Source organism: Lagopus muta, unplaced genomic scaffold (assembly GCF_023343835.1).
Source record: "Lagopus muta isolate bLagMut1 unplaced genomic scaffold, bLagMut1 primary scaffold_91, whole genome shotgun sequence".
Classification (NCBI taxonomy): domain Eukaryota; kingdom Metazoa; phylum Chordata; class Aves; order Galliformes; family Phasianidae; genus Lagopus; species Lagopus muta.
Window position 1 is genome coordinate 1 of NW_026040270.1, and position 18,192 is coordinate 18,192.

The 18,192-nt window shown below is 55.9% G+C and overlaps 3 protein-coding genes and 2 non-coding genes across 5 annotated transcripts; 4 read left to right on the plus strand and 1 right to left on the minus strand.

Annotated features, from left to right (window-relative positions):
* Positions 1–6,363: 6,363 nt before the first annotated feature.
* LOC125687830 (histone H2A type 2-B-like) lies at positions 6,364–6,771 on the minus strand. Its single transcript, XM_048933111.1, has one exon. The coding sequence runs from the start codon at positions 6,757–6,759 to the stop codon at positions 6,376–6,378; it is 384 nt and encodes a 127-aa protein (XP_048789068.1). The 5' UTR covers positions 6,760–6,771; the 3' UTR covers positions 6,364–6,375.
* Positions 6,772–6,935: 164 nt separating this feature from the next.
* LOC125687843 (uncharacterized) lies at positions 6,936–12,648 on the plus strand. The gene is made up of 3 exons (XM_048933129.1): positions 6,936–6,961; positions 7,571–10,853; positions 12,304–12,648. Exons 1-2 carry the CDS (start codon positions 6,936–6,938, stop codon positions 10,080–10,082), a joined length of 2,538 nt encoding a protein of 845 aa, XP_048789086.1. The 3' UTR covers positions 10,083–10,853; positions 12,304–12,648.
* TRNAK-UUU (transfer RNA lysine (anticodon UUU)) lies at positions 10,860–10,932 on the plus strand. The gene has a single exon. It is a non-coding gene; the product is annotated as a tRNA-Lys (tRNA).
* Positions 11,102–11,173, plus strand: TRNAQ-CUG (transfer RNA glutamine (anticodon CUG)). Its single transcript has one exon. It is a non-coding gene; the product is annotated as a tRNA-Gln (tRNA).
* A 674-nt stretch (positions 12,649–13,322) lies between the features above and the next one.
* Positions 13,323–16,151, plus strand: LOC125687823 (uncharacterized). The gene is made up of 5 exons (XM_048933104.1): positions 13,323–13,733; positions 13,767–13,826; positions 13,860–14,159; positions 14,283–14,399; positions 14,595–16,151. The coding sequence occupies exons 1-5, from the start codon at positions 13,323–13,325 to the stop codon at positions 14,739–14,741; spliced, it is 1,035 nt and encodes a 344-aa protein (XP_048789061.1). The 3' UTR covers positions 14,742–16,151.
* The last annotated feature ends 2,041 nt before the right edge of the window (positions 16,152–18,192 follow it).

Sequence of the window (18,192 nt, forward strand, 5' to 3'; positions counted from 1 at the left end):
CGTCAATACTAAACCCCTCCATTCCAGCCAATCAGAACGCGCCATTTGGATCCTTCGTTTGCATATTTCGCCTTCAGTCTCCTGAATGTCGCCTCCGACGTCCCCGAGGACCCCCAAAATGTCCCCATGGCCACCCCTGTGTCCCCAAATGTCCCCTCTGTCACCTCCAGCATCCCCAGACCCCCATGTTCCCCATCACTGTCCCCACAGACCCCCAAATGTCCCCATGGCCACCCCCTATGTCCCCTCTGTCACCCCCAATGTCCCCACAGACCCCCATGTGTCCCTCTTGTGCCCCCAAATGTCCCTTCTGTCACCCCCAATGTCCCCCAGACCCCCATGTGTCCCCATCACTGTCCCCAAATGTCCCCTCTGTCATCTCCAATATCCCCATAGACCCCCAAAATGTCCCTATTGCCACCCTCTGTGTCCCCAAATGTCCCCTCTGTCACCCCACAATGTCCCCCAGACCCCCATGTGTCCCTCTTGTGCCCCCAAATGTCCCTTCTGTCACCCCCAATATCCCCATGGGCCCCCATGTGTCCCTACTGCCACCCCCTGTGCCCCCAAATGTCCCCTCTGTCACCCCCCCAATGTCCCCATGGACCCCCAAAAATGTCCCTATTGCCACCTCCTCTGTCCCCAAACGTCCCCTCTGTCACCTCCAGTGTCCCCACAGACCCCCATGTGTCCCTATTGCCACCTCCTCTGTCCCTTCTGTCACCCCCAAAGTCCCCACGGGCCCCCATGTGTCCCTATTGCCACCCCCTGTGCCCCCAAATGTCCCTTCTGTCACCCCACAATGTCCCCCAGACCCCCATGTGTCCCCATCACTGTCCCCACAGACCCCCAAATGTCCCCATGGCCACCCCCTATGTCCCCTCTGTCACCCCCAATGTCCCCACAGACCCCCATGTGTCCCTCTTGTGCCCCCAAATGTCCCTTCTGTCACCCCCAATGTCCCCACAGACCCCCATGTGTCCCTATTGCCACCCTCTGTGTCCCCAAATGTCCTCTCTGTCACCCCCAATGTCCCACAGACCCCCATGTGTCCCTATTGCCACCCCCTGTGTCCCCAAACGTCCCCTCTGTCACCCCCAATGTCCCACAGACCCCCATGTGTCCCTATTGCCACCCCCTGTGTCCCCAAACGTCCCCTCTGTCACCCCCAATGTCCCACAGACCCCCATGTGTCCCCATCACTGTCCCCAAATGTCCCCTCTGTCATCTCCAACATCCCCACAGACCCCCAGAATGTCCCTATTGCCACCCCTGTGTCCCCAAATGTCCCCTCTGTCACCCCCAAAGTCCCCATGGGCCCCCATGTGTCCCTACTGCCACCCCCCTGTGCCCCCAAATGTCCCCTCTGTCACCTCCAATGTCTCCCCAGACCCCCATGTGTCCCCATCACTGTCCCCACAGACCCCCAAATGTCCCCATGGCCACCCCCTATGTCCCCTCTGTCACCCCCAATGTCCCCACAGACCCCCATGTGCCCCTCCTGTGTCCCCAAATGTCCCTTCTGTCACCCCCAATGTCCCACAGACCCCCATGTGTCCCTATTGCCACCCCCTGTGTCCCCAAATGTCCCCTCTGTCACCTCCAACGTCCCCCCAGACCCCCATGTGCCCCTCTTGTGCCCCCAAATGTCCCCTCTGTCACCCCCAATGTCCCCACAGACCCCCATGTATCCCTATTGCCACCCCCTGTGTCCCCAAATGTCCCCTCTGTCACCTCCAACGTCCCCCCAGACCCCCATGTGCCCCTCCTGTGTCCCCAAATGTCCCCTCTGTCACCCCCAATGTCCCACAGACCCCCATGTGTCCCCATCACTGTCCCCACAGACCCCCAAATGTCCCCATGGCCACCCCCTGTGTCCCCTCTGTCACCCCCAAATGTCCCCACAGACCCCCATGTGTCCCTATTGCCACCTCCTGTGTCCCTTCTGTCACCCCCAATGTCCCCATAGACCCCCATGTGTCCCTCCTGTGCCCCCAAATGTCCCCTCTGTCACCCCCAATGTCCCCCCTGAGACCCCCAAAATGTCCCATATATGTGCCCCCAACACACGTGTGCCCACACATGAACACCCCATGTCCCTGTGTGCCCACATACGTGCCCCCCATGCACACATGTACACCCATATGTGCCCCCCCACACACATGTGCCCACATATGTGCACCCCATGCACACGTGTGCCCACATATGAGCCCCCCATGCACATGTGTGCCCACATACGTGCCCCGTATGGACAGCTGTGCCCCATATATGTGCTCACCACCCCTCCCCCTTACCTGTGGGCCCACATATGAACCCCCCCCCTGCACACACGTGTCCACACATGTTCCCCCATGCACATGTACATCCACATATGTGCCCCCCCATGCACACGTGTGCCCACATATGAACACCCCTATGGACCTGTGTGCCCATAGATGTGCCCCCCCCCCACACGTGTGCCCCCTTTCCCGTCTCTCCCCCCAATCCCTCCCCCCATCTCCTTCTTCCATCTCCCCCCCATCCCCCCATCCCTCCCACTTCCCCCCCCCCATTTCTCCCCCATCTCTCCCACCTCCCCCCATCCCTCCCATCTCCCCCCCCCCATTTCTCCCCTCTCTCCCCCCCATCTCCCCCCTCTCCCATCTCCCCCCATCTCCCCCATCTCCCCCCCTTCTCTCCCATCTCTCTCTCCCATCTCCCCCCCCCATGTTCCTCCCCCTCCCATCTTTCACCCCCCCATCTCCCCCCCATCTCCCCCCATCCCTTCCATCCCTCCCCCCATCTCTCTCATCTCCCCCCCATCCCTCCCATCTCCCCCCCATCTTCTCTCCCCCCATCCCTCCCATCTCCCCCCATCTCTCCCATCTTCTCTCCCATCTTCCCATCCTCCCCCCCATCTCTCCCATCTCCCCCCCCATCCCTCCCCTCCCATTTCCCCCATCCCCCCATCTCTCTCATCTCCTCCCCATCCCTCCCCCATCCCATCTCCCCCCATCCCCCCCATCTCCCCCCATCTCTCCCATCTTCCCATCCTCCCCCCATCTCTTCCATCTCCCCCCCATCCCTCCCCATTTCCCCCATCCCCCCATCTCTCTCATCTCCTCCCCATCTCCCCCCCTTCCCATCTCCCCCCTCATTTCTCCCCTCTCTCCCCCCCATCTCCCATCTCCCCCCGTCTCTCCCATCTCTCCCCCCATCTCCCCCCCCATGTTCCTCCCCCTCCCATCTTTCACCCCCCTCCCCCATCTCCCCCCCTCCCTCCCATCTCACCCCATTTCTCCCATCTTCCCTCCTCCCCTCCCATCCTCTCTCCTGTCTCTCCCATCTCCCCCCTATCCTTCCCCCCCATCCCCCCATCTCTCTCATCTCCCCCCCATCCCTCCCATCTCCCCCCATCTTCTCTCCCCCCATCCTCCCCATCTCCCCCCCATTTCTCCCCTCTCTCCCCCCATCTCCCCCCCTCCCATCTCTCCCCCCATCTCCCCCCATCTCTCTTCCATCTCCCCCCCCTCATTCCCTCCCATCCCTCCCATCTCCCCTCATCTTTCTCCCCCCATCCCCCCCATCTCCCCCCCTCCCATCCTCCCTCCCCCCATCTCTCCCATCTCCCCCCATCTTTCCCATCCTCCCATCTCCCTCCCCATTTCTCCCCTCTCTCCCCCCATCTCCCCCCTCTCCCCCATCCCTCCCACCTCCCCCCCCTCCCCATCTCTCTCCCCATCTTCCTGCCCCTATTTCTCTCACCTCCACCTCCCGCTTCTCCCATCTCCCCCCCTCCCCCCATTTCTCCCCCATCCCCCCCATATCCCTTCCCCCATATCTCTCCCCCATTTCCCCCATCTCCCCCCATCCCTCCCATCTCCCCCCCATCTTTCAAACCCCTCCCCCATTTTTCCCCCTTCCCCCAATCTCCCCCCCATCCTTATCCCATCTCCCCCCCATCCCTCCCCCCATCTCTCCCCCCATTTCTCCCCTCTCTCCCCCCATCCCCCCATCTCTCCCATCTCCCCCCCCATTTCTCCCCTCTCTCCCATCTCCATCTCTCCCCACATCCCTCCCATCTGTCCCCCCATCTGTCCCCCATTTCTCCCCTCCCCCCCCTCTCCCCATCTCTCCCATCTCCCCCCCACCCCCATCTCTCTCCCCTCCCCCATCTCCCCCCCATCTCCCATCTCCTATCTCCCACCCCATCTCCCCCCCATTCCCCTCCATCTCTCCCCCCATCTCTCCCATCCCTCCCCCCATTTCTCCCCTCTCTCCCATCTCTATCTCTCCCCACATCCCTCCCATCTGTCCCCCCATCTGTCCCCCATTTCTCCCCTCTCTCCCAGCTCACCCCCACCCCCATCTCTCTCTCCTCCCTCCCATCTCCCCATCTCCCATCTCTTCTCCTATCTCCCACCCCATCTCCCCCCATCTCCCCCCCCATTTCTCCCCTCTCTCCCATCTCTATCTCTCCCCACATCCCTCCCATCTGTCCCCCCATCTGTCCCCCATTTCTCCCCTCTCTCCCAGCTCACCCCCACCCCCATCTCTCTCTCCTCCCTCCCATCTCCCCATCTCCCATCTCTTCTCCTATCTCCCACCCCATCTCCCCCCCATCTCCCCCCCCATTTCTCCCCTCTCTCCCATCTCTATCTCTCCCCACATCCCTCCCATCTGTCCCCCCATCTGTCCCCCCATCTGTCCCCCATTTCTCCCCTCTCTCCCATCTCACCCCCACCCCCATCTCTCTCTCCTCCCTCCCATCTCCCATCTCCTCTATCTCCCACCCCATCTCCCCCCCCATTCCCCTCCATCTCTCCCCCCATCTCCCCCCCATCTCTCCCATCTCCCCCCCCATTTCTCCCCTCTCTCTCCCCCCATCCCTCCCATCTCTCCCCCCATCTCCCCCATTTCTCCCCTCTCCCCATCTCACCCCCACCCCCATCTCTCTCTCCTCCCTCCCATCTCCCATCTCCTCTCCTATCTCCCACCCCATCTCCCCCCCTATTCCCCTCCATCTCTCCCCCCATCTCCCCCCCATCTCTCCCATCTCCCCCCCCATTTCTCCCCTCTCTCCCATCTCCATCTCTCCCCCCATCTGTCCCCCCATCTGTCCCCCATTTCTCCCCTCACCCCCCCCATCTCACCCCCACCCCCATCTCTCTCTCCCTCCCTCCCATCTCCCCCCCATCTCCCATCTCCTCTCCTATCTCCCACCCCATCTCCCCCCCATTCCCCTCCATCTCCCCCTCATCTCCCCCCCATCTCTCCCATCTCCCCCCCCCATTTCTCCCCTCTCTCCCATCTCCATCTGTCCCCCCATCTGTCCCCCATCTCCCCCATTTCTCCCCTCTCCCCATCTCACCCCCACCCCCATCTCTCTCTTCCCTCCCATCTCCCCCCCATCTCCCATCTCCTCTCCTATCTCCCACCCCATCTCCCCCCATCTCTCCCATCTCCCCCATTTCTCACCTCTCTCCCATCTCTATCTCTCCCCCCATCCCTCCCATCTGTCCCCCCATCTGTCCCCCATCTCTCCCCTCTCCCCCCCTCTCTCCATCTCTCCCATCTCACCCCCACCCCCATCTCTCTCTCCTCCCTCCCATCTCCCCCCCATCTCCCATCTCCTCTCCTATCTCCCACCCCATCTCCCCCCCCATTCCCCTCCATCTCTCCCCCCATCTCTCCCATCTCCCCCCCCCATTTCTCCCCTCTCTCCCATCTCCATCTTTCCCCCCATCCCTCCCATCTCTCCCCCCATCTGTCCCCCATCTCCCCCATTTCTCCCCTCTCCCCCATCTCACCCCCACCCCCATCTCTCTCTCCTCCCTCCCATCTCCCCATCTCCCATCTCTTCTCCTATCTCCCACCCCATCTCCCCCCATCTCTCCCATCTCCCCCCCCATTTCTCCCCTCTCTCTCCCCCCATCCCTCCCATCTCTCCCCCCATCTCCCCCATTTCTCCCCTCTCCCCATCTCACCCCCACCCCCATCTCTCTCTCCTCCCTCCCATCTCCCCCCCATCTCCCATCTCCTCTCCTATCTCCCACCCCATTCCCCTCCATCTCCCCCCCACCCCCCCCCATTTCTCCCCTCTCCCCATCTCACCCCCACCCCCATCTCTCTCTCCTCCCCCCATCTCCCATCTCCTCTCCTATCTCCCACCCCATCTCCCCCCCCATTCCCCTCCATCTCCCCCCCCACGTCCCCCCTTCCCCCCCCCCCCACGTCCCCCCCATTTCCCCCCCCCAAAGCTCTCCCAGCTCTTTTGACGACCCCCTTAGGGTGGCTCTGAAAAGAGCCGTTGGGATTCTACGAAGGCTAAAAAAACACGACGAGGAGGGGGGGTTGGAAACGGAGAAGGGGGGGGGGGGGGGGGGTCGGAATTCTTCACTTCCCCTTGTGGCCCTCGCTCTTTTTGGGCAGCAGCACAGCCTGGATGTTGGGCAGGACCCCCCCCTGCGCGATGGTGACTCCTCCCAGCAATTTATTCAACTCCTCGTCGTTCCTCACCGCCAGCTGCAAATGCCGGGGGATGATCCTCGTTTTTTTGTTATCCCTCGCCGCGTTGCCGGCCAACTCCAAGATCTCAGCCGTCAAATATTCCATCACGGCCGCTAAATAAACCGGAGCTCCGGCTCCCACCCGTTCCGCGTAATTCCCTTTACGAAGCAAACGATGAACTCGACCGACGGGGAACTGCAAGCCGGCTCGCGATGATCGCGACTTGGCTTTCGATCGCGCTTTGCCGCCCTGCTTCCCTCGCCCGCTCATCCCCGCTCCGCCCCGCCGCCCGGCTGCGACTCCCGCTTCCCCTCCCGCTCCGCCCTTTTATACCGTCGCCGCGGATGGAAGCGGCGCGATCCGATTGGCCGAGCGGATCGGAGTCGGGAGACGCGGCGCGCCAATAGCGGCGCGACGTATGGGGAAGGGGGCGGGGAGAGTAAGGGATGGCCAATCAGAGCGCGGGGCGGAGGTGATAAAAAGGGGGAGGAGGGCGGCGCGCGTTCAGTTCGCGCTGCGGCGGCGCCGCGGTCGGAGCTCCGCGTTGAGTCGTTTTGAAGCGATTTTAAACGGTTTTCAGGCCGCTTTCTCTCATTTTTGATCAGTTTTAACCAGTTTTGAGGCTGTTTCTCTCATTTTAAATCAATTTTAACCAGTTTTTAGGCTACTTTCTCTCATTTTTAAGCGATTTTAACCAGTTTTGAGGCCGGCTTTCTCTCATTTTTAATCAATTTTAAGCGATTTTGAGGCCGCTTTTCATTTTTAAACAATTCTAACCAGTTATGAGGCCGCTTTCTCTCATCTTTAATCAATTTTTATCAGCTTTGAGGCCGGTTGGTGTCATTTTTAATCAATCTCAATCAGTTTTGAGGCCGGCTTCTCATTTTTAATCAATTTCAACCAGTTTTGAGGCTGTTTCTCTCATTTCTAATCAATTTTAAACCAGTTTTTTAGGCCCCTTTCTCTCATTTTTAAGCGATTTTAACCCGTTTTTTAGGCCGCTTTCTCTCATTTTTAATCAATTTTCAGCGATTTTGAGGCCGGTTCCTTGCATTTCTAAGCCATTTTAAGCGGTTTTGAGGCCATTTATCCCAATTTTCCCTCTGCTTTTTAACTTCCAGGTGTTTCCAGGGCTGCTTTCCCCCCCTGCTTCCTTCCTTCTTTCTTTCTTTTCCTTTGCTTTTCCTTTCCTTCTTTCCTTCTTTCCTCCTTCCTCCTTTCCTTCTTTCCTTCCTTCCTTCCTCCCTTCCTTCCTCCTCCTTTCTTTCCTTCCTTTCTTCCCTTCTTCCTTTCCTTCCTTTCTTCCTCCTTTCTTTCCTTCCTTTCTTCCTCCTTTCCTTCCTTCCTTTTTTTCCTTCCTTCTTTCCTCCCTTCCTCCTTTCGTCCTTTCCTTCTTTCTTTCTTTCCTTCCTTTTTTTCCCCTCCTTTCCTTCCTTCTTTCTTTCCTTCATTCCTCCTTTCTTTCTTTCTTTCTTTCTTTCCTTCCTTCTTTTCTCCTTCCTTTCTTCCTCCTTTCCTCCTTTCTTCCTTCCCTTCGTTCCTTCCTTTTTCTTCCTTTCCTTCTTTCCTTCCTTCCTTTTTTCCCCTCCTTTCTTTCTTTCTTTCCTTCCTTTCTTCCTTTCCTTCCTTCTTTTCTCCTTCCTTTCTTCCTCCTTTCTTCCCTTCATTCCTTCCCTTCCTTCTTTTCTCCTTCCTCCTTTCCTCCTTTCTTCCTTCCTTCCTTCCTTTTTTTCCCCTCCTTTCTTTCCTTCCTTCCTTTTTTTCCCTCCTTTCCTTCCTTCTTTCTTTCCTTCATTCCTCCTTTCCTTCTTTCTTTCTTTCCTTCCTTCCTTCTTTTCTCCTTCCTTTCTTCCTCCTTTCCTCCTTTCTTCCTTCCCTTCATTCCTTCTTTCTTCCTTTCCTTCTTTCCTTCCTTCCTTTTTTTCCCCTCCTTTCCTTCTTTCTTCCTTTCCTTCCTTCTTTTCTCCTTCCTTTCTTCCTCCTTTCCTCCTTTCTTCCTTCCCTTCATTCCTTCTTTCTTTCTTCCTTTCCTTCTTTCCTTCCTTCCTTTTTTTTCCCTCCTTTCCTTCTTTCTTTCTTTCCTTCCTTCCTTTCTTCCTTTCCTTCTTTCTTTCTTCCTTCTTTCCTTCCTTCCTTCCTTTTTTTCCCTCCTTTCCTTCTTTCTTTCCTTCCTCTCTTTCTTCTTCAATTCCTTCCTCCTCCTTTCCTTTCTTCCTCCTTTCTTCCTCCTTTCCTTCCTTCCTTCCTTCCTTCCTCCCTTCCTTCCTTCCCTTCCTTCCATTCCTTCCCTTCCTTCTTTTCTCCTTCCTTTCTTCCTCCTTTCTTCCTTCCCTTCTTTCCTTCTTTCTTTCTTCCTTTCCTTCTTTCCTTCCTTTTTTCCCCTCCTTTCCTTCCTTCTTTCTTTCCTTCATTCCTCCTTTCCTTCTTTCTTTCTTTCCTTCCTTCCTTTTTTCCCCTCCTTTCCTTCCTTCTTTCTTTCATTCCTCCTTTCCTTCTTTCTTTCTTTCCTTCCTTCCTTCTTTTCTCCTTCCTTTCTTCCTCCTTTCCTCCTTTCTTCCTTCCCTTCATTCCTTCTTTCTTCCTTTCCTTCTTTCCTTCCTTCCTTTTTTTCCCCTCCTTTCCTTCTTTCTTCCTTTCCTTCCTTCTTTTCTCCTTCCTTTCTTCCTCCTTTCCTCCTTCCCTTCATTCCTTCTTTCTTTCTTCCTTTCCTTCTTTCCTTCCTTCCTTTTTTTCCCCTCCTTTCCTTCCTTCCTTCCTTCCTTTTTTTCCCCTCCTTTCCTTCCTTCTTTCCTTCATTCCTCCTTTCCTTCATTCTTTCCTTCCTCCCTTTCTTCTTCAATTCCTTCCTCCTTCCTTCCTTCCTTCCTTCCTCCTTCCTTCCTTCCTTCCTTCCCTTCCTTCCCTTCCTTCCCTTCCTTCCCTTCTTTCCTTCCTTCTTTTCCCTCCTCCTTTCTTTCTTTCCTTCCTTCCTTTCTTCCTTTCCTTCCTTCTTTTCTCCTTCCTTTCTTCCTCCTTTCCTCCTTTCTTCCTTCCCTTCATTCCTTCTTTCTTTCTTCCTTTCCTTCTTTCCTTCCTTCCTTTTTTCCCCTCCTTTCCTTCCTTCTTTCCTTCATTCCTCCTTTCCTTCATTCTTTCCTTCCTCCCTTTCTTCTTCAATTCCTTCCTCCTTCCTTCCTTCCTTCCTCCTTCCTTCCTTCCTTCCTTCCTTCCTTCCTCCCTTCCTCCCTTCCTCCCTTCCTCGCTTCCTCCCTTCCTCCCTTCCTTCCCTTCCTCCTCCTTTCCTTCTTTCCTCCATTTCCTCTTTCTTTCCATTTTTCCTTCTCATCTCCTTTTTCCTTTCCTCCCTTTTTTCTCTCTTCCCCCCTCCCCTCCCTTTTTCTTTTACCATTTTTATCCCCTCCCTTTTTAAATCTCTTTCCCTTCTATTTTCTCTCCATCCTCCCCTCCTTTCCTCCCCCTTTTCCTTTCCTTTTCTCCCTTTTCTCCCCACCTTTTCCCCCCTTTTCCCCCTCCCTTTTCTTCCTCATTGCCCTTTTTTCCTTTTCCAACGTTCAGACGCTTCCCAAATCTCCCTTAACTCCATTTTTAATTAAATTTAGCTCTCATAAATGGGCAGAAATGACTTTTTCCCTCCTTTTCTCCCCCCTTCGTCCCCTTTTCCCCCATTTCTCCCCCATTTTTCCCTTAACCCGTTTCCCACCAACGCCGTTTTCCCTCTCCCTCAGCCGCAGCGTTTTCTTCCCTGTTGTTTTTAATTAACCCCATCCTGCTCATTAATTACACGCACTCCCATTCCTCGCCGTTGACCCACAAGCTCCGCCCCTCGCTTCCAAACACCGCACGGTGATTGGTCGCGCCGCGAGCCTGCCGCCTTCCCATTGGTCAGCGGGGCAGCGGGAGGCGGGGCCTCTGCGCGCGCGGGGGTGGAAAGGCGGGAAAAGGGGCGGTTCTCACTCCGGTCCGCCCCTCGGCGTATATAAGAGCGCTCCGCCCACCGCTGCGCTCAGTGCGGGGGGCGGGCGGGGCTTGGAGCGGAGCCCCTCGCGTTGCGTTTCAGCGCCGCATCCGGAACGCGGCGCCTTTTTCAACCTCAAAATTCTCCGAAAACCTTAAAAACCAAACAAACAAACAAACGAAACCCTCCCGAAAAATTACCGCCCTCAACCCGGCGCCGGGCCGTTTCGCTTCGTACTTTTGCTTCTTTTCTGTGCGCGCGGAGGCGGCGCTTCCCCGCAACGCTTCGGAGCGGAAGACAAAAAATAACCAGCATCGAAACCTTCAAACGACGGGAGATGAGAAAAGCTGGATTTCACCCCAAAAAAAGAACGTCGCGCAGCTCTTCAGGACCCGCCCGACAGCCTCAGGTAAGAGCCCGGATAGCTCAGTCGGCAGAGCATCAGACTTTTAATCTGAGGGTCCAGGGTTCAAGTCCCTGTTCGGGCGGAAGTGCTTCTTTTTTTTTCCCACCCCCTCGTCCTCCCCAGGCTCGAATCGCTCCCTTCAATTCCCCCCAATTCCCTCCCCCCCCCCCCCCCCCCCCCCCCATTTTTTCCCCTTTCTCGCCGCTCGGGGGCGGCGTTGTGTGGAGTCCCGCGGCGCTGCCCGCCCGGGCGGTCCCATGGTGTAATGGTTAGCACTCTGGACTCTGAATCCAGCGATCCGAGTTCAAATCTCGGTGGGACCTGAAGGGCCTTCCCTTTTTTTCCCCCCCCCCCCCCTTTCCTTCTTTCTCTCTCTGCCCCCTTCTCTCCTTCTTTCTCTCTCTGCCCCCTTCCTTCCTTCTTTCTCTCTCTGCCCCCTTCCTTCCTTCTTTCTCTCTCTGCCCCCTTCTCTCCTTCTTTCTCTCTCTGCCCCCTTCTCTCCTTCTTTCTCTCTCTGTCCCCCTTCTCTCTCTCTGCCCCCCTTCCCTCCCTTCCACCTCACTTTCTCTCTTTCATTCCTCCCCCCCTTGTCTTTCCTTCCTTCTCTCCATCCCTTCTTTTTATCTTTCCTTCTCCCCCCTCTCCGCCTCTCCCCCTTTCCCTCCCTCCTTCCCTCCCCTCTTTCTTTCTTTCGTTCCTCCCCCCCTTGTCTTTCATTCCTTCTCCCCCCATCCCTTCTTTCTTTCTTTTCTTCTCCCCCATCTCCCCCTTCTCTCCCTCTCCCCCTCTCACCCTCCTTTCTCTCCCCCTTTCCCTCCCTTCTTCCCTCCCCTCCCTCCCATCTTTCTCTCTTTCGTTCCTCCCCCCCTTGTCTTTCATTCCTTCTCCCCCATCCCTTCTTTCTTTCTTTTCTTCTCCCCCATCTCCCCCCCTCTGCCCCCTTCTCCTCCCTCCCCCCTTCTCTCCTCCACCCCCACTTGCTTTCCTTTTTTCCCCTCCCCCTTCTCTCTCTTTCCCTTTTGCTCCTCCCCCCTTTCCTGCTCCATCCAAAAACGAGTTCTGGTTCTACAGCTTTCCTGCCTTGGTGAGACTCTTGCCAGCATCTCTTGGAACCAACCAGCAGAGACGTGGCCCATTTTTCTCACTAACTATCTGGGGTGAGGCCGGGTGCCTTGATGCCATAGAGGAGATGGGGTTGGTCTTCTGGAGAAGGATTTTCTGCCCCCTGTGATGTCCTGCAATGGAAAGAACGGGGTTTTTTTGGCCTTGGTTGTGTCTTCTTGGGGGCAAGAAGAGTTGCCCCCAGTCTGGGATACCAGCAGTGACCCAAGGGGGTTTTTATCTGCGTGATGGAAACCTCAATGCTCCCCTGCAGCAATGGTGATAAACAGGACCATGAGCACCTCTGTCACTGAGAGTCCATGCTAACGCAGGTCCCAAACTTCATCTCCAGGCTGGAACTTATGGGAGAAAAAACCTCCGGCCCCTCGTGGGCCAGCAACCAGCTGCAGCTTGCAGGAGCTGAACCAAGAGGTGGGAATTTCCTCCTCTTGCTCAGGGATGAGGAGCTCTGATGCCATTTCCCACACCGAGGGCGCTGAGCCCCACATCTGAATGCTTGGCTGATGTCTGTCTTTGGGAAGAGAACACTGGGCATCACCGGGTGCCCCCCGTTTTTGCTGTCTTGGATGGGCAGGTTGTCATTTATCAGGTAGGTTCGAATGCAAATAAAGCTGTGGATTGAACTGCGACTGAAGTCTCTCCCATCTCTGGGGCTTTAGCTCTAAAATTGCCTTCTTCCCCCAACCTCTGCTCAGGCAATCCGCTGTTTCCTGGGGATTTTTTCCTAGAAGGCCGTTTGCTCAGCCCGCATGACTTCCCCTTTTCTGTTTTAAGCTTCCTCCTCCGCTCCCTGCGCCACACAAACCCCGTTGTGTGGCCCAAACCCTCCTCCCCTCTCTCCCCTCCTTTTTCCCCTGCTCCAAAAGAGAAATAATTTCAGGAAACGATCCCTAAATCCATCCATGAATCCCCCAGATCCCTTTTCCAGCCGTTTTGGTCTTCCAGCAGCGTGATGAAGCTGGGCTGAAGGATCAGGGGTACCGAAAGAAGGCGGTGCTGAAGAGAGGAAGGCAGAAATGAATGAATGTCACGCTGCTCTGTCTGAGCTGCACTGAAATTCCACGCGTTCCCTTTTTGCCTTTTAAGCCTCCATCTCTTTAATCTCGTTCGGCGTCGTGCCTAAAGTGGGAACTGGGGAGGGAAATCCTCAGCGACTCAGGTTTGTCAGTGAGGAGGAGGAGAAAGAAAGAATCAGTGAGAGGGATGGGAACCGGATTGATGGCTGCTCCGATCCCAAGGTCTTGTTTTGAGGGGTGAAAGCATCGGCCTGCAGCGCTGGAGAAGGGATGGGGGTTGAGACTCAGCTGGAGGAGGAGGTCCTGAATCAGCAAAGGGTGAGGATGGGCCACCATGAAGGCGGTGAAGGCGGTGAAGGCGGTGAAGGCGGTGAAGGCGGTGAAGGCGGTGAAGGCGGTGAAGGTGGTGAAGGTGGTGGGGAAGGTGGTGGTGAAGGTGGTGAAGGTGATGAAGGTGGTGGTGAAGGTGATGAAGGTGGTGGTGAAGGTGGTGGTGAAGGCGGTGGTGAAGGCGGTGGTGAAGGCGGTGAAGGCGGTGGTGAAGGCGGTGAAGGTGATGATGAAGGCGGTGAAGGCGGTGGTGAAGGTGGTGGTGAAGGTGGTGGTGAAGGTGGTGGTGAAGGTGGTGGTGAAGGTGGTGAAGGTGGTGGTGAAGGTGGTGGTGAAGGTGGTGGTGAAGGTGGTGGTGAAGGTGGTGGTGAAGGTGGTGGTGAAGGTGGTGAAGGTGATGGTGAAGGTGGTGAAGGTGATGGTGAAGGTGGTGAAGGTGGTGGTGAAGGTGGTGGTGAAGGTGGTGAAGGTGGTGGTGAAGGTGGTGGTGAAGGTGGTGGTGAAGGTGGTGGTGAAGGTGATGATGAAGGTGATGATGAAGGTGGTGAAGGTGATGATGAAGGTGGTGAAGGTGATGATGAAGGTGGTGAAGGTGATGGTGAAGGTGATGGTGAAGGTGGTGAAGGTGATGGTGAAGGTGGTGATGAAGGTGGTGATGAAGGTGGTGATGAAGGTGGTGGTGAAGGTGGTGAAGGTGGTGAAGGTGATGAAGGTGATGAAGGTGATGAAGGTGATGAAGGTGATGAAGGTGGTGGGGAAGGTGGGGAAGGTGGGGAAGGTGATGAAGGTGGTGGTGAAGGTGGTGGTGAAGGTGATGGTGAAGGTGATGAAGGTGGGGAAGGTGGTGGTGAAGGTGGTGATGAAGGTGGTGGTGAAGGTGGTGGTGAAGGTGGTGGTGAAGGTGGTGGTGAAGGTGGTGGTGAAGGTGATGGTGAAGGTGATGGTGATGAAGGTGGTGGTGAAGGTGGTGGTGAAGGTGGTGGTGAAGGTGGTGGTGAAGGTGGTGGTGAAGGTGGTGGTGAAGGTGGTGGTGAAGGTGATGAAGGTGGTGGTGATGATGGTGATGAAGGTGGTGGGGAAGGTGGTGAAGGTGATGATGAAGGTGGTGAAGGTGGTGGTGAAGGTGGTGGTGAAGGTGGTGGTGATGAAGGTGGTGGTGAAGGTGGTGGTGAAGGTGGTGAAGGTGATGGTGAAGGTGGTGAAGGTGAAGGCGGCGGTGAAGGCGGCGGTGAAGGCGGCGGTGAAGGCGGTGGTGAAGGTGGTGAAGGTGGTGAAGGTGGTGAAGGTGATGATGAAGGTGGTGAAGGTGATGATGAAGGTGGTGAAGGTGGTGATGAAGGTGATGGTGAAGGTGATGATGAAGATGATGATGATGATGATGATGAAGATGACCCCCAGGCGTTCCTTGTCCCTGCTGGCTTAGCAGTTCACCTCCCCAAGGTCCCAAACAAGCGAGTTCCCAATGGCAGCTCAGCCAAAAACCGAATCTGGAGCCCAAACTCAAAACGCTGCCGGAGTTTGGGCGCACCGAGCGCAGCACGGAAAAGTGCAGGATGTGCTTTCTGTTGGTCCTTTCCAGCATCCCTTCCTCCTGTCCTGTCCTCTGCAGCGCTCAGCTGGGTGCGGAGCCGTTGACCGCTGCCCTCTGGCTGCTGCTTTTCCAACCGATTCCTCCTCTCTGATGCTCACATCCACCTCTCTCCCATTTTGAGATGAGGCTGTGGTGGTGAAACCTTGCCCAGGACCTTGTGGAAGCCCAGGATGGTGACATCAGTTGCCTTTGGATGACATCGGTTACCCTCAAGTTCTTCCTTAAGGACCAGAAATTCAGTCACAGACCGGTTGAGAATCCCCAAATCCTCCCGATCCACCCCAAAACCCAGCCACCGTGTAGGAAGGACTTCAAGCTGTTCTGATTTATGCCAATAATCCCAGCACATCTTCTGTGGGGTGCCACAGTCTGTAGCAATCGGATACAACAGGCCTCGGTCTGTCCCTCGGTCTGTCCTTTAGCCTGTCCCTCGGTCTGTCCCTGCATCTTAGTCCTCAGCACGTGACAAATGCCATCTGGGGGTCACTGTGCCCACAGAGCTCCCTTCTGCTGTCCCCCAGTGGGGATGGTGGAGGAAAACACAGCGGGGACAGAGCGTGGTCCCCAAAATTTGGTGGTGACAGCAGGCTGGACGCATTGGGGACCCTCGTGTGACATCCAGTGTGGGACAAAGCGATGGAGCCACGTGTGCGACCCCAGACCCCCCGTCCCCCCTGCTGCCCCCCAAGCCCCCCATTATTTACACCACTGCATTCCTGTGCTGATGGGCCTCCCCTTGTGCCTCGTTTTTGGGGACAGAACTCAAATGCCCCCCCTCGGGACTCCCTGAGGTCCTCTTTTAACCCCAGGCGACCTCGTCTTCCCCAAATCCAGCGGTCCCAATTTCCCACCGGTGACCCCAAAGGCTTCACGCCAGATCCTTTCCTGCTCAGCTCTGATCCCAAAGCGCTTCTTCGATCCTGCCAACATTTTAACACGCCTTCAGTCCCCCAAACGCTCCCCAAATCCAACCCAAAACGCCGCCGCCGTTTCTGCTCTCTCCCAACCCTCCCCTCTTCTGCAGACACCAAAGATTTCCCTACCTTCCACCTCCTGCAGATGCACCATGGATCCCCTGTAGGTCCCCCATCATCCTCCTCTGCCCTCCCGTTCCACCCCACATTCATCTTTGGGCGTTGAGCAATTCCTTTGTGCATCGCTTGCTTTGCAGAAGTTCACGCGCCTGTCTGATTATTGCTCCTGTTATTTCTCCCTTCATTTTTGGCCTCAGTAAATAGATTTATTTTTTCCCCACCGATGGTTTCTTCCTCTTTTTCTCTGCTCCCCACCCCAAATTCACTGGGAGGGGGTCAGAGAGATCGAAAGCTGTGTGGTGCTGAGCTGCTGTGGTGTGACGGCACCGCAGTGCATCCGAGGGAGGACCCCACGGTGCCACCACTCGATGGGGAAGCTGTCAGATGAGGAGGTGGCACCCCGTCATCCTGTCCCCAAGGGGAAATGAGATGGCATTTCCGGCCGCTCCCTGTCCCCCACTGCAGCCTCGCTGTCCCCCAAGGCTGCTCCTGCCTGATGGCAGCAACGGTTCTGGCCCTCGTCCTGGGTGAGTGACGATGGGGACGTGGTGCCAAGGGGTTGGTGGCCCTGTGTGACAGCAGGACCGTGTCCCTTGCAGGTTGGTGGCTGGCGGCAGCGAGCGGAGCACAGCATGGTGAGTATGGGGGCAGGGGGAGAATGGGGAGAGAGGGAGGGCAGCGTGGGGAGGGGGCCATCAGAGGGGCCCAGGAGGGCGTGCAGGGACAAGGCTGACTGCTGTCCCCTGTCCCAGTGCCCCGACCCTCCCTGTCGCTGCACCCCAGCCAGGGGGTTTCCCTGGGGGACAATGTCACCCTGCGCTGCCACCTGCCCCGAATGACCGCCTGGGTCCAGCTCTGGTTGAATGGAACTCTCAGATGTGACAAGGAAAAAGACCAGGAGCGGGACGTGGCTGAGTTCTCCTTTGCTGTCGCCAACCTGGAGGACGTGGGGACGTATCGGTGTCGGTACCAGGTGTCAGAGCCAGTGTGGACTTCCGAGCTGAGCGACCCCGTGGAGCTGATGTTGGCAGGTGAGGGTTTGGGGCACGATGGTGCCTGGCCCCATAAATTGGGAGGGAGATGAGGTTCTTTATACCTGGCATGAGATGAAGAAACAGCGGTTCATGTGCTGTTCCGTCCAGTTCATTACCAAACCTGATCAGGGAGGCGGGGAAGGGGAAGGAGGGCGATAGAAAAGCAGGAGTTACATAGAGAGGGGATGGTCTCCAGCAGCGTCCTGTTGCACGGCGTTTCAAGGTCCAAAGCAAACGCAGCAGGGGGGGAGGAGGGAAGAGAAGCAGCAGCGTGGCCGGCCTTGGGCAGCAAGCAGGTAGGAAGTCGTGGAGCCGATCCTTGAAGCAGCAGCAGCGCTCAGGCAGCAGGTGTCGCCGCACAGTCGAGTTGGAGAGCTCTCAGTTTCTTGTAGCATCACCTCAGAATCGTTCTCTTTATTGTGTTCGACACACATCTTATCTGCCATTCACTTACAAGGCAGGAATTCCTGTCCCTCTAATTGATTGGCCTAGCTTCTACCAAAACGTGGTGATGAAGGATGAAAGGTTTCTTTCCTGTCCCTCCAATCAGCTTCTCCCAAAATGCGGCAATGAAGGATGAAAGGTTTCTTTCCTGTTCCTCCAATCAGCTTCTCCCAAAACGTGGCAATGAAGGATTCTTCATGAGGAATCTGCTGATAGAAACCTCTGTTCTGCTTCATGAGGAATCTGCTGATAGAAACCTCTGTTCTTCATGAGGAATCTGCTGATAGAAACCTCTGTTCTTCATGAGGAATCTGTTGATAGAAACCTCTGTTCTTCATGAGGAATCTTGATAGAAACCTCTGTTCATGAGGAATCTGTTGATAGAAACCTCTGTTCTGCTTCATGAGGAATCTGCTGATAGAAACCTCTGTTCTGCTTCATGAGGAATCTGCTGATAGAAACCTCTGTTCTTCATGAGGAATCTGCTGATAGAAACCTCTGTTCTTCATGAGGAATCTTGATAGAAACCTCTGTTCATGAGGAATCTGTTGATAGAAACCTCTGTTCTGCTTCATGAGGAATCTGCTGATAGAAACCTCTGTTCTGCTCCATGAGGAATCTGCTGATAGAAACCTCTGTTGTTCTTCATGGCGAATCTGCTGATAGAAATCTCTGTTCTGCTCCATGAGGAATCTGCTGATAGAAACCTCTGTTCTTCATGAGGAATCTTGATAGAAACCTCTGTTCTGCTCCATGAGGAATCTGCTGATA